This window comes from Pangasianodon hypophthalmus, chromosome 29, assembly GCF_027358585.1.
Source record: "Pangasianodon hypophthalmus isolate fPanHyp1 chromosome 29, fPanHyp1.pri, whole genome shotgun sequence".
NCBI lineage: Eukaryota > Metazoa > Chordata > Actinopteri > Siluriformes > Pangasiidae > Pangasianodon > Pangasianodon hypophthalmus.
Genome location: NC_069738.1, coordinates 7,226,763 through 7,246,769, shown reverse-complemented (window position 1 = coordinate 7,246,769; position 20,007 = coordinate 7,226,763). Strand labels below are relative to the sequence as shown.

The window sequence follows — 20,007 nt, the reverse complement described above, 5'->3', positions numbered from 1 at the left end:
ACTTCTAGGATCCTTCAGCGGGTCCAGACTCATATTCCTTACTCCTATAACTACATATCTTTCCTATTACTTCACTGTATTTAGTGAATTATTCAAAGACCTAAATAATATGCTTTAAGATGAGTAACTGAATAATTTGCCAGAGGTTAAATGATATGAGTCTCAGAAAATCATACCCCAAAAGAAAATGCATTTCTGTTTTAAAATATTATCCGGATGGTCATCCCGATTCCCATCTTACCTCAAAGTTATTTTTAAATCTTTTAAACATGTATCATGGCCTCCATTTCCTCAAGAGACCAGTTTTTGTGCTCACCATGTTGCTTAGCATGTACTATGGCTTGATTGCACACATACAAAATTTATACATAGCCATTATATACTTCTTTCCATTGGAATGCTTGCTGTCAGTGTACCTCGATCCTCCAATATAGATTTCCTAAATATTTGCAATTTATGTCCAAGTCTCAGCCTTGCTTCAGTGGATTTGGGTGCTGTAGACCTGACGCTAAGAACTGCTGCTGTAATCTTAAAGACTGTCCTGTGCTCATCCCAGGACTCTTATTCACAATATGCTTATACTCCTATTGTGAAAAGTGCTATCCAAATAAAATTGAATTGAATTTATTCATATTTAGGTGTACTGTTTGCATGAACTTTTTTCATTCCAGGTGCGGCATCAGTTGTATTATTACCTGATTATGCAGCTGGGGGTATAAAAATTCTCTCTCTATTTTTATAAGCTTATACCACAAACAAGTAACTAATGGGAAAGGTTACATTGCATGCTTTATCATTTTAACCTCTGTTCTGTCCAAATTCTACAGCTTTTGCTATATTCTAAACAAGCCTATACCACAAAAGCAGGAACTCTTATAATAGATTATGTAACATGTTCAATAATTTTTAATATCTATGCCAATCACATCTCAACGCAAACCCAGTGATTAATACCATATGCAGATCTACAAGCCTGAACACACATCAAGCGTGTGTACACCAAATGTCACACCGTGTCCATAATATCCCATAAAATTTAAATATTAATTTAGGCCAAATTGACCTTACAGCTTAATGACTGTAGCGAATGCCATGCAGTTCCTCCCTCTCGGAGGAGGACAAACAGAGCCTCACACTCCTATCGTAATGCTAATTCAGCACATGGCTCTGGTACTGGGCAGCGTGGCAGCACGGGCATCCGTTCAGTCGGACCTCCGGGGGCCCCAACATGAAGCCATGGAAGACAGCAGATGTTGCAGACCCCCACCCATTCTCTCCCTCACCACACACACACACACACACACACACACACTCATACTCCTGCCCTCGGGCTGTGTGCAGTTTAAGCTCAGTGCACGGGACGAATGGACAGATGGCAGGGGGTGAGGAGAGAGCTGAATGCGTGTGCCAGCACTGGAGCCCTAGATGCGCATGACATGTTTACCTCTGTGGATTGAAACGAACAAAATGTGCCCTTTATTGTTGATGGGATTTATGCAGTGAGACTGTTAATGCAGAGGCCCACACACACACGGAGACACACACTCTAAAATATGCCAACAAGATGCATTATTTACTGTGTTAGTTACTGAAGTCTGGACTGTGATGACAAAAGCAATGTTTGCATAATGAAGATAATAAAATAGAGAGACAAACCTAAAAAAAAAAAAACATCATAAAATAGCGAAAGCCCATTTCTCTTTTAACACACAAGGCTGAAAGAACGGGAGTGTATTCACTGTAGTGTACATAAAAATTTTATATTGTGAAATTGTGTAGCCAAAACCTATTCTGTATTGCACAGACAGACATTCTCCCTTTTGCACAGGTTTTTGTGGTTCTGTGATTTCCAGGCTCACACACTAGTACTATGAAACCTAACCATTAACTGATAAGTTGAATCAGCTGAATCATATACTTTATTCACAAAGAATCTTATCTTGCTTATCTTACTAAAGTCTTATCTTACCTCAAAAATCACACATCGTCAAAAATTCTTTGGCTGCGAGTTAATATCATCAGACTTAGAACACATAACGCTCGGACTGCAATCAAAGACAAAGTTTTGGCAGTGTCAGAAATTTTTGATTAAAATCTCAGCATGTGAGCACTGCGACAATGCTAAAAACCTTGAACAATAGACCAAAAAAATATCCTCATTCCCTCAAGCTCACTTTGAACAATGTTTGTTTATGCAGCCCCGTTTTCTGCACAAGCCCGAGGTAACACAGAGCGTAGTAATTTTCTTTAATTTCATATTATAATCTGGCATGAAGAACACATCTGTCAAAATTTTATTGGGATCGTCTCATACAATGTGACAAGTAATAATCCTAAAAAGTATTGCGCAATCTAAAACTGATTTAAGAGTGACACTACAAGTTCTTAAAACCGATCTTTGAAACTGAAGTGTCAGTGATTTCATATATGAAAACAAAAATGAAAATGCTCACTGTAGCATTTGGCATGGTTTAGAGAGGTGGTGTTTGGGGGAGGAGTTACAAGAGTAATGACTAATGTGATACACCTGAGCCCTGATTTCCCCATATGTTAATGTGATTTTTCTTTCTTTCTCTCTTCTCCTGAGTGTGTGTACATATACAGGATATGGCTGTGATCAGAGCAATTAGGAAAGCTGCCAAATTATTTGTGTCACAAAATTTTACGTTATTGTTTGACAACCGTGCTACCTTCACATCATAGGATTTAAAGTATTTGAGGCAATGTTAATTTAACTATTTTAAACTGGAAAATTGATTGACAAAGCGTTCTTATGTAGCAGACTATAGCCAAGTGCAACCAGTATTGAATTGTTGGACAATGTGTGGTCTGGAGAGGCCATAGATGTGTAACACGACCGCATAACTGCCTTGGTTCATGCAAGTAGTAGTGGAGTTATCCAAACCCTGCAAATAAACACGTGATCGAGATATTTTTAAAATCATTTTCCTTGTAAATTAAAATAAAATGTGATCTTCAGTGGCATCTAAGATATATTTTGTAATCCAAATCTGAATTGATATTTTACTTCAAAATCAGCATGATGGTTTTTCACTTTGCTTTGACTTTTTCATGAAGACTTTGTTCATCTCTACCTAAAGAAAGTGATGCAGGCACGCTATAGTCCTTTAGTCAGTCCAGCTCTCTCACCTCCTCACCTGTAAACTCTATTCTAATAGACCAGCTTCCAACGCTTCAACATTCATGCTAATACTGCCATCAACTCCATTACGCTCGTCATCCCGTAGATCGCTAACTAGCCGAGCCGAGTCTCTGCTGTAACTCAGCACAACTGCACTGCATTGCTGCATTTCATTCAGGAACTTAGAGTCCTGCGTCTGCTGTCTCCAGTACTTCTGTGATGGACTTCTCATTAATATGCCAGTAAATATGACATTGCTGGAAAATGGTGAGTGAGGAAAACTGCAAAACCTGTGATGTCAGCACTACATTCAACCATTAACTTTTTACAGGAATAACAAAAATAATGCATCAACCAACAAATTAGTACAATGATCACTAATTACAAATATTTCAGTATAAACATAGTTAATGAGTTTCAGTTTGGAGGTTTCCTTTAAACAGTTCAACTATGTAGAATAGTTGATTATTCAGACATAGGAGTCCTCTCATTTTCAGATCTGCTTTTAGTGCAAAAATGCTTTCTGAATTACTCTTAGACATAAAACAAATATGAGTTTTAAAATTAGATTAAATACTCATTTAAAAAAACAAACAAAGAATTACTCTAAATCCGTCAGTTAGAAGCTATTTTTGAGATAATTTCGGAATATGGCCTCAGGTGTGTGAGAGCTGGAAAGTCACCAGAACTGCACTGGATTGCGGACATTCAGGATTACAGTTAGGTCACCAGAGAAGTGCAACTTCTACCAGGACTTGCTGTAAGTGATGCAATTTAGGGTGACATCGCCATCTAGTGTTCAGACACTTTGCTCCACAGATATCCCTGTCCTTCTCCCATGCTCTTCTGCAGCAGTTCGGCTTCTTCAAAATGTAGGCCACTGTGTCTGGAAAGGGGACACAGGCACAGGCTGAATCCCAAATGGCTCTCTGTTGGGAACAAAGTGCACTACATAGGGTGCAGAAGCCGTTATTTCATAGTATTACTGTATTTAATGGACCTATAAAGGAAACATTTGGGATTTAATAGTGTACACGGTTCTCTCTGCTAGGAATTGTAGATTGTGAAGATGTTTATATAGCATAACTATGGCAAATTATTAGTTAATAACAGAAAGATAGATAGACACATAGATATAATCACTTTTATTTCAAAATACTTCAAAATAATTATTTAAAATGCATTATAATCCATTCTTAACCAGTTATAGTTAGCGGTAGAGGGGTACAGCTTTTCAACTTAAAACCAATAATCAGAACATGAGACCTTTTTTGGCTTAGGTCCTTATTTATAGAAATGCCTACTGTTTGACCAGGAGAATGATGCAATATCTCCATTTCCCTGAAGTCACATGCAGTATCAGGAGTATTGCCGCCTCTAAGTGCAACCTCGAAAATTCATAATTCCAGACATGAAGTTTCTAGTTTCTACATTCTAGTGTTTGAGCTTGGGGAAGGAAAAAAAAAAGAAAAAATAAAACAAATATGGACACTAAGTCTGCATAATAATTTTACCTAAAAATACAGGGGCCATATCAACAAAGCATCAACAGCATTTTTAAAATTGTTGTTTATTTATTAACATACGCTAATCATAATTAAAGGGTCTAGTTATTAATGCAGGTGAAATGTGACATTTTATGAGAAATGAATTGTCACTTGTCTCAAAGGTGCTACACAATACATTTTTATACACAAATTACACATTTTTACACTCTACACTTTTTCCATTTTGATTGCACTAGATGCTATATATTTGACTTTATTATTTATAATACAGCGCTCTTGAATGCTGTATTCTGATTGGTCAGAAGGTATTGATTAATTTCTATAATAGCAGCTCTGACAAGCTGCAAGTCAAATCACAGGCTTATATTAATAAGCTCCTTCTGATACATTAGTGTTTCTATAGTAACAATATTCACAGGGACTTGTATGTTGGATGTTCCACATAAATGGACTAAAAAAAAAAAAACGTGTGTAATCACTGCTAAGAAGGTTTATATGAGGAGACAATTATTTGGCCTTTATGGAAAGTGTCTCAGATGTCAGCACTTCGTAAGATGATAATTAATGAAAAAAATAATGCTTTATGTTTCAAAATGTTGCATTCAAATTCAAAGGTTTTATGTAGCCAAATACTCATAAAGTAAAAATGCTTTTCTATCATTTTAAAAGTAATGATGTTACATTACTTCTAGATCAATATGGACAACATGGGCATTTACAAATTTGGATGAATTTGTGCAAACTATTTTTAAATACTTTGATTTGAAATTTATAATGGATATAAAAAGTCTACACTCCCCCGTTAAAATGGCAGGTTTTGTAAAAACCTGGCAGGTTCCGATGTAAAAAAAAAAAAGAAAAGAAAGAAAAAGAAAAATGGCAGGTGTGTTGTAAAAAAATGAAACCAAGATAAATCATGTCAGAACTTTTCCACCTTCAATGTGAAATTACAACGTACAAAAATTAAGTGAACAACAATCATAAATATTTTAGGGAAAAATAGAAAAAAATAAAAAAGTTACAATAACGTGGTTGCATAAGTGTGCATACCCTTTTAGAATTGGGTATGTGGCTATGTTCAGAATGAACCAATCACATTCAATCTCATGTTCAAAGGTAATTATCTTACAGTTGTCATCAATGAAATTATTCTGATTTACCCCAAATAAAGATTAGATGTTTCTGTAAGATTTTCTTCCCATCTTCTTGGTTTCATCCAACTGCTAAATCCATGGTCTGCAAAGAGCTTACCAAGCATTCATGGTATCTCACTTGTTGAACGGTATCAATCAGGAGAGGGGTATAAAAGAATTTCCAAAACATTAGATGTACCATGGAAACCTGTAAAGGCCATCATCAACAAATAGAGAAAATGGAGCACTGCAGTGACATCACCAAGAACCAAGACGTCCCTACAGAATTTATAAAAGGACAAGACAAAATCTTACCAGGGAGGCTGCCAAGAGACCTACAGCAACATTAAAGAAGCTGCAGGAATATCTGACTAGTACTGATTACTCTCTGCATGTGATAACAATCTCTCATATTCTTCACATGTCTGGGCTATTGGGTAGGATGGCTAGACAGGAGCCCTTTCTTACAAAAAACATCCAAGCTCAACTAAATCACCCCAAATCATGTGGCAAAATGGGTTATGGTCTGGGGAAACCAATTCCAAAAGGTATAATAATTCCACAATTCCAAAAGGTATGTTTGGTGCAAAAAAAAAGCACATCACCAAAAGAACACCATACTCACAGTGCAGCATGGTGGTGGCAGCAACATGCTTTAGGGCTGATTTTCTTCAGCCAGAACTGGGGCTTTTATCAAGGTAGAGGGAATCACGAATAGCCACAAATACCAGTCGATTTAAGTGCAAAACATCTAGTGCAAGGCATCTGCTAGTAAACTGAAGATGAAAAGAAGTTTCACCTTTCAGCACAACAACAACCCAAAGCATACATCCAAATCAACAAAGGAATGGCTTAACCAAAAGATCACCAAAAAGATCACTGTTTTTGAATGACCTAGCCAGAGCCCAGACCTGAATCCAACTAAAAACCTGAGGGGTGACCTGAAGCGGGCTGTGCACAGGAGATGCCCACACAATTTGATATATTTTAGCAAAAAGAGTAGGAAAATATTGCCAAGTCAAAATGTGCCACACTGATACACTCTTACCCAAAAAGACTGAGTGGTGTAATAAAATAAAAATAATAATAATAAAAGGTGCTTCAACAAAGTATTAGTTTAGGGCTGTGCACACTTATGCAACTAGACTATTGTACATTTTTTTTATTTTTCCTTTTTTCCTTAAAAAAGTTTCTGATTGTTTTTCACTTTATTTGTAAACTTTGCAATTAAAGGTGGGAAAGGATGTGATGTGATTTATCTTAGTTTCATTCTTTTACTTCACAAAAACCTGTGATTTTAACAAGGGTGTGTAGACTATTTATATCCACTGTAGGTCATACAGAATGCTGATATTACCCTGATGCAAAAAAGATTCATTAAATCATTGACCAAAACATTCAATGATCAACAGGTTTTACACTATGTTTATTAAACCTATACATTTCATTCTTATGGTATCGAACAAAATTGACATCACAACAGGTTTTCGTGAGATCTGGTTGCCTGTTACTATTTATGAGTTTGCAATTTAAAAAGTTTTTTTTTTAGCTCAAAACCGACACACAGTCTGCTATGTGATTACCTTAATATGGAACCACAACCACAATGTAGCCAAACAAAATAATGTGTGGGGAAAACATGGAACCAACAACAACAACAACAAAAAAACTCAATGATAGTTTTATTTAATGACTTTTTAGAATATTTTTAAAATATATTTCCTAAAATATATTTCTGTACTGCTTATCCTTCACAGGGTCATGGGGAGCCTGGAGCTTATACCAGGGGACTTGGGGCACAAGGCAGGGGACACCCTGGGGCAGGTACCAAGCCACTGCAAGGCACAGTTGCACACAGTCACTATGGACACCCACATTCACCATTCACTCTCTATGGACAGATGGCAGTCAGGCTACAACACACGAGGTGGAAACCAGAGTACCTGAAGCATGGGGAGAACATGCAAGCTCCACAAACGCACTGGAATTGAACCCCCAATCCCAGAGGTGCAAGGCAAACATGCTAACCACTAAGCCCCCATGCCCCCACCATGCCCCCACCAGCCCCCACCAGCCCCCAATGGCCCCAACGCTCATCTGTTTATTTGTATTAAATATGTACTAGTATTATATCCCCTGGTATTATAGTAAGAAACTAGCTGCTATCATTGTTGCTAAACATTCATTAACTGACACTAAAATTCCAGACTTCTGCACCTCATTTGCCATGCCAATTAGGCTGTTATTCCAAACCTTAACCACCAATAGGGATCAATCTCTGTAACCCCATCCAGATTAAACTCCACTGAAATAATAAAAAAAAAAAAGCAAAACTGTTCCTTCAGGCACATCCTTCATCTGAAACAAAGTGGAGAATATAGTGAAAAGGGACAGGTCGTTATTTAAAATTTTATTGTAGATTTTGGTTGGGAATTTTGCTATAATGTGCTTTATTTCAGTATGTTTATGTGTGAACCAGCAGAGCACAATATGTCTGTAAGGAGAGACCACAGTTAAGGTTCTGGGCTGGTGACCAAAATGTTCCCCTGTTGCTCTTTGAGCAAACTTTTAACCCTCAGCTGCTGAGCTAGATGTTTGGATTGTATTCTGACTCAATTCTGGATAAAACATCTGAAATGATAAATAAAATGTCTTAAATGCTTTGGAGTGCTGCACTCTATCCATCACAGACACTTTCACCGACTAGCAGATTTCACAAAAATCAATTAAAGATGTCTTCAGGACACTGTGATGAGTAAAGAACATCATTAATGTAGCCAGAGCTGCATTAATGACTAGACCAGGAGCTGCAGTCCATCTAACTAGAGCGTACTGAATGTACTAATTGGTTTCTCTGTTGCTCATGCTCTGATTAATATTTAATCTTCATAAAATCTCTCATTTATGCTGTCTTTATGCTTACACTTATTGGTCTGGTCAGTGAAGGTCATTACATACATAATTTTTGCTCTTTGCTCCTGCTCATCTGTCTCAGAATTCTTATTTATAGACCAGACCAATCATTTTTTCATGTGTGACTAATTGTGACTAGGCCTGAAATTTTCCTCTTTTTATAAGAAAGATTCTCACTTAAGCAGTGAAAAATGGGTGGAAAAAAGTAGTTATGAAATCTCTCGCCTTGCCTTTTTCTTTGGTCTCGGAATGTGAATATTAAAACTATGGGGGCGAGCCTTGGCCCCAGAGTATATGTGCATAATGTGCTCATTATGTCAGCAAGTCAGTGAAGCATAAATGCCATCATTGCCTGTGCCTTTTTCTCGCTCTTCAACCAGAACTTAGACAGCTGCTGTTGTGGGAAAACCAAGAACAGTTCAAAAAGTCATGAGCCTTGTTTCATTACATTTCCAATACACTCTCATTGACTCCACTTCATGACTTGGAAGTAAGTATTGCCAACATCACACAAGTGGCCACATGTAGAAGAACTGAGAAAGGGAGCAGTGGTGAGTACACTTTTCAACAGGAAGGTTTTCTCTTTGTAGCAAGCAGGTCCTCATTACTCTCAGCCTCAGACTCTGCACCCATGGGATATGGATTGTCTGATATCTTTTGTACACTTTGTACAAAAGTGTGAATTGCAATGTGCATTTCTGTGTATATGCACTAATACTGTCCCACAATTAGTGTTTTGGAGTAAGATACAGCAACTGGACTTAAAAAAGTTCACGGAATCCTGCTTTTAAAAAGGTATTAATGAGTCTGAAGTATTTAGTGGTGAGTCTTATGTGTTTGCCAATAGCTGAAGGAAAATGTCTGTGATTGGTCATCTGCTATGTCATTCAAATTGCCTCATCCTGTGGTTCTTGGCCTACTATATGGCCAAAAGTTTGTGGACACCTGACCATCACACCCTTGCTGTATGTAGTTCCTCCCCAAACTGCCACAAAGTTGGACGCACACAATTGTATAGAATGTGTTTGTATGCTATAGCATTACAATTTCCCTTCACTGGAACTAAGGGGCCCAAACCTGTTCCAGCATGACAATGCCCCTGTGCACAAAGCCAGCTCCATGAAGACATGGTTTGCCAAGGTTGGAGTGGAAGAACTCGAGTGCCCTGCACAGAGCCCTGACCTCAACCCCACTGAACACCTTTGGGATGAACTGAAACACTGACTGCACCCCAGGCCTCCTCACCAACATCGGCGCCTGACCTCACTAATGCTCTTGTAGCTGAATGATCACAAATCCCCACAGCCACACTCCACGATCTAATGGAAAGCCTTCCCAGAAGAGTGGAGCTTATTATAACAGCAAAGGGGGAATAAATCTGGAATGGGATTTTCTAAAAGCACATATAAATGTTATAGTCAGGTGTCCACAAATTGTTGGTTATATAGTGTACCAGACTCTCTAGGGAATCTAGGTCCTTATTGGATCATCTCATCCTTTTACATTTGCTAGACAATAAAAAACTAACTTGCTAATGAGCTTGCAGAAAGTCTCTAATTTTTGTTGATGAAGCAGGGTTTTTAATTTGTAGGGTTAGTTTTTCAGTTATATTCTTAAAAATAGAAATTATTTTTTGCTCCGGTTCCTATCAATGAACAGATCTGCCTTCCAAAACTTACTGTTTTGAAAAAAAAATTGCATCAGCTCATGATGCAAAAGTTAAGCTTCTAATGCCTGTAGTCATGCTGAATCCATTCCTTGGCCTTCCTTGAACTGAGAAAGTATTGGAATGGCCCTTAAGATGGTCATGGTTATTCCCCTAAGCAGAAATGGTAAAGGCAAGGAGTGTGTTAAAAACAAGCAATTCATCAATATCATTGATGCGCACTACTTTTGGTGCATCCACAATCATGTTGGGAATATTGTAATAGATAGTAGATCAATAGTAAATATATACAGATATATAGAATTTAGCCTCACTGGCCAAAACATACAAACAGACCTCTTGATAGGGGAGACTTTATAGATTGTCCCTATTGAATTGAACTGAATATAGAATGTCTGCAAAAATGCTGACACACTCTGTATCAATTGGATGGAAGAATCACTGACACCGCAAAATAAAAGAACAAGGAATCACTTTTTATAGGATCTGTATATTTCCATTTTATGTTGGGCCATCATGCAGATGTAAAGGTAGGACTATAGCTCTTGGTGAGGTTTATATCTTTTTTACAGTTTAGTGCTGTTTAGCTTGAGTTTGGATTTGTAGTTGGATTTGCTATTTATTACCTCTGACTTAATTTTTTAATCATTTATAAATTGTGACAATTTATCGATATTATATCATCATATTGCCTAGCCCAATTGTTAATGTCTGACACACCTTGGAGTGACCAGATGGCTACCATTCTCAGAGATTCTAGCTTAATGCCAATGAATTATGTGGCCTGCTTCTGTGTTAAGGAGTTCACAAATAAGGCCAAGTACCACAGAGTGGTGAGGAGGGTGAATCTGTCCCAAATGGCCTGTTCCTTGGTGGAGGCACATAGAAGCCAGTCCAAGTATGGCAGTATCCTCACTAGAGCAGCTATCCTGGCAGATGGCAGAAGTCCAAGTCCAAGTATGGAAGTATCCCACTAGAGCAGCTATCCTGGGAGATGGCAGAAGATGTGGAATACTCTAAGAAGATAGTACTCAGGGAGAACCTGACCCACCAGGGATAATGAGGGGTGAACAAAGGCCTCAGCAGTGACCAGCGCATTGAACAGCAAGGGAAAACCAGTCAATAATAGCAGCATTTATTCACAGACCCGCTGGTAGGTTATATGGCATTGGGTGTAGAATACACCAAGCAGAGTATGTCACAGGAAAACCTGACCTGGCAGAAAGAATGAAGGGTGAATGGAGGGGGGAAAGCTCCAGAATTGCTAGTTAGCAGAATCCAGTTAACTTAGCAGGCTCAGTAATGAATGTGTGTGACACTAGTGGGCATAGGACAAGTGGCGGCAGATGACAAGTACTCTGTGGAGTTCTGAGAAAGAAGAGCACTCATAATGTCTAAAAAATATATACACTTACCATTACAGAAGAGATGATAACGAGCTAACATTAGCTTTGGAGGACAGGTTATCTCTAGCTGCTACCATAGTCAAAAACTGCTAAGCAAATACCTCTATATTGTGTAGATGTGGTCTGACATGTTGAGGCAAGAAGAAGAAAGGGAAAGATGCCTGTATGACAGCAGTATTTATTGCAAATTCTACATCAAACATGACTTTGTGACTTTGTGTCATACGTCTACATGCACACAAGGTCTCAACAGAGCCAGAGATTAGTATAGGAAAACTATTCATATTTATTAATGTGAAGATGTGTTCATTAGTAAAGGATAACTAGACAGTGCCATTTCGTAGGTAGTTTTAGCATGCTAAGTAAGTTCTAGTTCGTTATATTCAGTAGCAAAAAATTTGGTGATTAACTTTTATCAAAAAGCCATCACCATAACATAAGTTGTATTAAATGTACCTATCTTGTAAAATACATGTAGACCTAAAGTCCCACCTTACCGTCAAGTACATTCCAGTGGGTTGCAAGTCTACCAGAAGATCTGAATTTGGCATTGGGCTGAATGAGTAAAATGACTCTGCTGCAGGGGAATGTATATTATCAGAGTCCTACCCAATGTCGGGCCAAATGCATGAAATGACTGTGACAGTTATGTGGATTTGCCATAGGTAAAATGGATCTGTATCTGATCTGTGTCTGGAAGCAGGTTTCTCTGTCAGTATCTCCAGTGTGGAATTATTAAGCTCCAAAGAGAAGCAAAAGACAGTGACAGTGTGCCAACTCTCTGCCCTGAGGTCATTTTAAAATGGATTAGAAAGCATAAAAGAGACACTTATAACCTGTTACAGCACCAAGGTTGAAACATGCCGTGAATGTATTGACTAGAACCTGCTAAAAAAGATGAACATTTTTTTTAATGATTAATCATCTACCCTGCTGAAAAATCCAGCTTGATCTAACCAGCTACCAGATGCCAAAACACAGGCCAGGCTTTTCAAACTGGTAGACCTTCTTCGCCAACAGTTATTTTCCAGATTCCTTATTACTTTTTTTTTTTTTTCTTACTTACTTACTTACTTTCTTAAACTTGTCTAAAATGTAAAATTAGTAGTAGTACTTCAGAAATGTCTTTCTTCCAGCACTTATCAGATGACAGAGATGATCTACCAGTTTGAGAGCTCAGCTTGTTTTGGTAGCTGGTCAGACCAAGCTGGATTTTTCAGCAAAGTAACCATCTGAATCAGTAACAATCAGAAGATTATAAATAATTTATTGATTATTCAGCTTGTTGATACACACATTTGATATGCATTGGTTTGTCTCCTAGACTCCTACAACAGCTACAAAATCCAAAGCCTATGGATTATGGATTATACTCAGTTATATTTTGTGTGAGCCCTTGAACGCCATATCAGGTTGTGGAATTTTTGTATTTTTTTCTTTTTTTTAAACAACAACAAAATAATATTAGTTAATAATATTACTATTATTAGTTGTTTATTAGCAAAACATTGTCGTACATTCATAGAATTGGGCAAAATCACATTCTGCCATACTACAGCTGAATATAAATAGTACTTTACAGGTCACCATAGTTACCACAGATGGCCATTTTGCCACTAAGTCCGATAATATGAGGATTGGGACGTCGCCTGGGAGAACGTGATTAAGGCTTCGTACTGTTTTGGCATACCTATTATTACAGTAGAGTGCGAGGTTTACGTTATTAATTAATTAATTAATTTTTATTTATTTATTTACTTGTGGTGAGGAGGAGCGACCATGGGACGCGGATGAAGCCGTGTTGAGGATCAGCACAGCCTTCAAACTGGGTACCGCTTTGTTTTTCTCTCTTTTACCTCACACAGATTAGCACGCAGAGACCGTTACGTTTAAAATGATTTAAATTCTAACCGTCGCCGCGCGCGCACTAATGGCTGCTGGCCAAAGAAGTGTAACAGCAGTGAAGGGAAAGGGCGAGAGGAATAACAGCGTGTGTGTGTGTGTGTGTGTGTGTGTGTTTTAATCGGGTATTGGTTTATGTTTAGACGAGTTTACGTGACATATGTATAAAATACAGCTTTTTACGACGTGTTTTGCTACACAGGATTCAAATTATTGAGATGTTATGTTTAGCAGTGTTGCCTCCTACCGAGTCATCTTCAGCACTGAACCTGTTGATCCATGTTAAAGAATCGGTATTTTTGAATTATAAGCAACAGAAGTGGCATTTAAGTCTCCTTTTGCTGCTTTCTTTTTAAACATATGATATGAGGAAAGATTGAGAAGGATTGAGTTCTGCTACTGAATATTTTAGGTTACATTATACTGTATACTGCAATACACATTATAATATATCAGAACATTTTATATGCATATATAGTGTATGAGTTGCATTATTTTTGACCAAAACTAGTTGTTTGTTGGATGTTGTGGTTCTGATGGATCCAGAGATCCTGAGCCTGGTTTCCAAAAAGCATCATAAGAAAGAGTTTAATGATAGATGATGCAGCACACAACAAATTATGTTCCATCATTTAGAAATGATATACGATATATTGTGTGGTTGTAGTAATTGCCATGTTGTATAGCGTATAGCAATGATCCTAATACTTTTGTCTGCTCCAAGCACACAAGAAGTGTGTGTGTGTGTGTGTGTGTGTGTGTGTGACTCATCAGTGGGCGACGAGTTACCTTCTGGACAGTAACTACAACATGCATGCACCGTTCACACTGACATTTACACAGAGCAAAGTGATTGAGAGAGAGAGAGAGAGAGAACATCCAGTGTTTCTTTTGATAACATGAATTTAATAATCATTATTATTAGAAAGACTAAATTATTAAAGCCTCTGAAAACTAAGAGTCACTATCATGACTACAGCTTGAACTCTTGAGCTTAGAACAGAATATTCATAATAGAAAGATGAAGAAACTTTATGCTTTATGTTATTTGGTGACTGATCAACCACTGAATATCCAAACTATCACTGATGACTTTAGGTTAAGTGGTAGTTTATCATAATGAGATTCTATAATAAAGGTGAGGTTGTGTCGGTATATTTCCACTCAAATAATTTACGTTTCAGGTAAAAAGTCATGAGAAGAAAATGTAAAATCTTGTACATTTTCAACTAAAAGTTATATTGAATAATCTGAAGAAAACCTGACGAAATTTTTAAAAGCATCATATCCAAACACACGCTTATGGAGAGACTATAGCATACACTCACTTCTCATAATTAACTTCCAATAGAAATTTAGAAATTTATTTCCATTATGTTTTCCATACTCTGATTTTCCATTTCATCCAAACATTCCATACAGCATTTCAATTCATATTTTCCTATGCCAAGTACAACCTTATCATTAAAAAGCTGTTTGTTTGTTTATTTATTTATTTATTTAGGTCCTAGGTCTAAGATATGGCCTCTTACTCAGAGGTGCATGGGCCGGAGCGTGCCAAGAGCATGCCAGGCTATAGTTTTGGGGTGCGCTCCTACCTGCACTATTTCTACGAGGAGTGTACATCCTCTGTATGGGACCAGGAGGACAATCAGGACCAGCGTTCATACCAGTGGTGGAGTTCAGGCCTCTGCAAGGTAGGGACATTTTACCTGTGTGGTGTCTCAGAGAGTTTGGGAAATTTTTATTTATTGATTGATTTATGAAAACAAGATTTTGTGTCAGAAACAGTGTCTTGATACTGTTTTTAATGCACCCTCACAGACTTCCATTCCCCAGCTCCCCTGGAGGAATCTCCTTTTCCATCGGTTCTGATAATTGGTTTAAGTAACGTTTGTTAGGTGAGCCTGAAGGACTGGGTCAATATTACTGTCAGCCTCAGCACCAGAACTTACCCACCAAACTTAAAAGGATGTTTTCAAATATGCAGCATTTAGTCCATTTGAATCGATCCCTGGTGTTTTTCTGTTTTGGGGTGGTTAGTTTGTACAGGTAAGAACATGGATGTGGACCAAAATATCTGAGTGAGGTGGTCTCAGTCCAGTTCCTGTCAAATTCTAGTGCATTCTAGTGCAATCAAAAAGCAATTCCATGTATCTTTCTAAAATGTATCTTTTCAGCCCTACACACCCCTCGGCCAATATATAATTATGTGCAATATGAAACTATCCCAGTACTAGTAGGTTCTGATCTAGTTCTAGTTTAGCTGGTTTAGCAATCATATTCAGTTTCTTTTTCAAGATGAAAGTAATGCCAAATACGTAAGAAGTGGCAATAAAAGTCATGATATTTAACAATTGTATCACTGACAGTGTTATGTTGTCAGCTACCCCATAACAGATTGGCTTTTGATTACCTTCTTTTGCTGGCTAGTTAGCAAGCTAGACATTTAGCTAGGGGGTGTAACTCTGTACATAGTCCAAAGGAAATCAACTGTACAAATCACCAAAGAAATCTTACTTCAGTAATCTTTTAACCAAGGTGACTTTGTTCCCATTGAAACAGAACCAGCTATACACTTTCCTTTTTGTGTTAGACACGTAAATATATGTGATATGTGTGAGGATGTGTTAAAAACAGTACGGGAATGCAGAGTTGGTGCCTCGTCATGACGGGTCTGCTGTGTTTCTCAGATTTCTCTTGCATTCGGAACGGTCTTGTTAGCTGTGGGGTTGGTGGTGTTGGCCGTGGGCTTTGCCATTCCAACTCGAATCGAGGCATTCGGTGAGGGGGAATTGCTCTTCGTGGACCGGCATGCCATGCAATACAACCAGGCCCTGAGCATGTGTGTGCAGGCTGGCACTGGGATGCTGACCCTGGGGGGCCTGATGATGACCGCTGGCCTGCTGCTGTCTGCTTTCTCCAGACCCACAACCAGTCCACAGCCTCCTGGGAAAGAAAAGAAGGGCATCATCGGGAGGGGAGGTGGAGCAGATGGAAGGAGCCCAACAAATGTTCTCACTAAATCTCCCAGTCCAGCTGCAGGTGTGCCTGTTGCTCTCTCTAAAGTGGAGAACGTCCAACCATAAGTAACCTAAATAATCCTATCTCACTGAAGACCTGGATACACTAGGCCAGTTTTCTCTGATGCAGTTATTTGGTGTTGAGTTTGTAATGTAAAATGACATGGGACTTTTGATTAATGAATTCTGGTAAATTAGAGTTACAATATTTTAAGTAAGGAATGAAACATGATGGGGCTTGTTGACACTGAATCTTATTGTACTTGTACAATGATATTAAAGGTATTCATTCATTATAATCCATGATGGCATGGTGTAATACCTATACCAGCACATCTTGAGGTGTTTTATTCCTCTTATACCACAGGAAGTTGTCAATAATTCAATGTTGTGGAATGTTCATTAGACAAGTTAGTTCTTCTTATCACTTACATTTAGCAGCTATAAATAGACATTCCCTCACCAGCCTCTCATTTTCCCCTCTCTTAATAAGAGGTAATAAGAAAAAAAGACGCAGCTTGTCATGTTACAGAGAAACCAGAATCACAACCTCCTCTGAACTGAAGACTTTCCTATAGTGGAAAACTTACTGAATATTACAAAGCGCTTAGAGACTCATTCTGTAAATGTTAAATAAATACCTGCAGAATAAATACTTGCTTCACCATATCAATGATCATATGTTTTTCTTTTTTTAAATAACATTTGTAATCCATTTATTATTAGCCTTGTGCAGTCTGTCTGGTATGCAAGTCTCTATGGAGGAATTACTATACTACAGAAAAGGTTTTAGAATGAGTGCATTAATATAAACCTTTGATTTGAATTATAGTAAACATTATTGTCAGAGCTGTTATAGAAAATTAATCAGCACTTTTGGATTCGAGAATTCTACAGCGCTGTGGTATAATAAAGAATGGAACATTTCTGCTGCTGCTGTTTCTATCTGAAAAACAAATAGATCTACTGTGGCAGAAAACAAGAACTTTCCAATGAAATTTTTATCAGAAGCATATTATTGTAGTTTGTCTTTGCAGTGCTTTATGTTTATTTGAGTGAGTTGGCAGCTGAGTATATTTTAAAGGTAGAGTTCTATAACTGTAAGGCCACAATTTAATGTATGATATATTGTCAGGAGACTCACTATGTAGGACTGACTTTGTGTATCCAGGTCTTTCCAAGCTACAGAAAAAATGGGGTCGATATATTCAAGAGAGAAAAGTGCAATTGTTTCTTGTGTAATAATCTGTGCAGTCTCAAGCTGATTTATTTTCTAGTTTTGATTTTAAAGCAAGGCAGTTATGATCAGTAGTTTATCTTTAGTTTCTGTGTATTTTAACACCTTAACTCGAACTGTGAAAGCAGCAGTGTGGCTCAGCTCACAGAAACACACACTGTGCATTCTTGTCAACATCTCTATCATTTAATTCACATATCATTATATTAACTTGTATTTCATGTGTATTGTTTTCTATGATTTTTGATTGCCTTTCATTTCGTTATATATTTTGTTGATTGATGGAAAGGCTTGATTTGAAGGCTCCTTCCCAAACATGGTAAATAAATTATCAGCATGCTCAAACTGTGCTGTGTACAGGCCCATTCTCCACCTCTTATATCTTATACCATAATTCATGAGTACCAGTGAAGCCGGCTGTGGCTTTAAACCATTTCTGCTCCTGTTGGATGGCTATCATCAGGTCAGATATCTCAGAAGCTGTAAACAGACTCAGGAAACACAACAATGAGTCATTCCACCATCTCTGCTTCTCTCCCTCCTCCCCCACAGTGAGTCATTCTCTCTCATCCGCCATTCACAGTCCACAGTTCAGAGGCCATTAACAATCAATTAACCAGAATGCAAAACCACAGTACTCACTGCTCTGCACTTATGTGCCTTAATGTAGAACACAGAGATGGGGGAAAAAAATCCAGGTGTCTTTGCCTTTTGGTCTTATACAGTATATATTTTGATGCCTTACACAGTGTGTGCACACTCATTTGAGACTTTGCCGTCACCAGCAACTTGACATCCATTGATTTTTGACAGTTCATGGTCTTTCAGCCTCAGACCACTGAACTCACTGATTTGAAGTGCATTCTTCTACACAGGACGGATGTCTTCATAACTAGAAAGCGTGGCTGTTTATCCAGCCTGGTCCCTTCGTGAGCATAGAGAAGCTCAGTCAGTGGAACAGAGCACAGTGAGAGAAGAGCGCTCCAGGGAAAATGAGATGAGACGGGAACGCTCCATTGACCAGGCGGCTGTGTATGACTCATTCTGTGTGAGGGATCAGTGGATATGTTTCCATCCTTTCCTAAGCCACCACTGTTTTCACTACATCTGCTAATGGGTATACTGCAGTGCTTATAACTTCAAGTTAACTCTGGGTCTGTACGCAAAATTGAATATAACAGTAAACATGCTAGAAGTAGGAGAAAAGAGAGCCCATGAATTCAGACTGTATTGAATTGCCAGTTATTTACTGACAGAAAATAATATCTGGTCAGTAGTATCGTCATCTATGGTGGTCCCTTTGTATAAGAAGCAAAGGGGGTCTGATACATTGTGCATAGCAGCAGATGGGATACAGTCAAGTGCACCTCTATAGGTAGGTTTACTAGCTAAATTGGTGTATAGTGTATAGCCGTGGTTTATCAGCTTGTCTTCATAGAATGAAGGTTACCATATTTCTCAGTGTATCACAAAAAAAAACACATATATACACAGGTAGTATATGTAATTGTTTTGCTAAAAGGTATCTTTAGACAATACATCTCAATGTAAGATATATATACACTTACCTGTACACCTGCTCATGCACGCAATTATCCAGTCAGCCAATCATGTGGCAGCAGCACAATGCATAAAATCATGCAGGTCAAGAGCTTCAGTTAATGTTCACATCGAACAGCAGAATGGAGACAAAAATGTGATCTGAATAACTCTGGCAATAAAAAGATCACCTGGTCATTTTCCAGTCTTGAACTGTCTAGTTTCAGTGAGCCTGTGCCCACTGTAGCCTCCGATTCCTCTTCTTGGAAGCCAGGAATGGAACGTGATGTGGTCTTTTGCTGTTGTAGCCCAGCCTCAAGGTCGTGCATTCTGAGATGCTTTTCTGCCCACTACGGTTATAAAGAGTGGTTAATTGAGTAGCCATAGCCTTCCTGTCAGCTCAAACCAGTCTGGCCATTCTCCTCTGATCTCTCTCAACAACAAGGTGTTTCCACCCACTGGATGTTTTTGTTTTTTGCACCATTCTGTATAAACCCTAGAGACTGCTTTGCATGAAAATCCCAGGAGATCTGCAGAT

The 20,007-nt window shown here is 38.2% G+C and overlaps 1 protein-coding gene across 1 annotated transcript; it reads left to right on the top strand.

Annotated features, from left to right (window-relative positions):
• The first annotated feature begins 13,323 nt into the window (after positions 1-13,323).
• Positions 13,324-18,275, top strand: nrsn1l (neurensin 1-like). Its single transcript, XM_026942374.3, has 3 exons — positions 13,324-13,597; positions 15,175-15,367; positions 16,364-18,275. Exons 2-3 carry the CDS (start codon positions 15,191-15,193, stop codon positions 16,757-16,759), a joined length of 573 nt encoding a protein of 190 aa, XP_026798175.1. The 5' UTR covers positions 13,324-13,597; positions 15,175-15,190; the 3' UTR covers positions 16,760-18,275.
• The last annotated feature ends 1,732 nt before the right edge of the window (positions 18,276-20,007 follow it).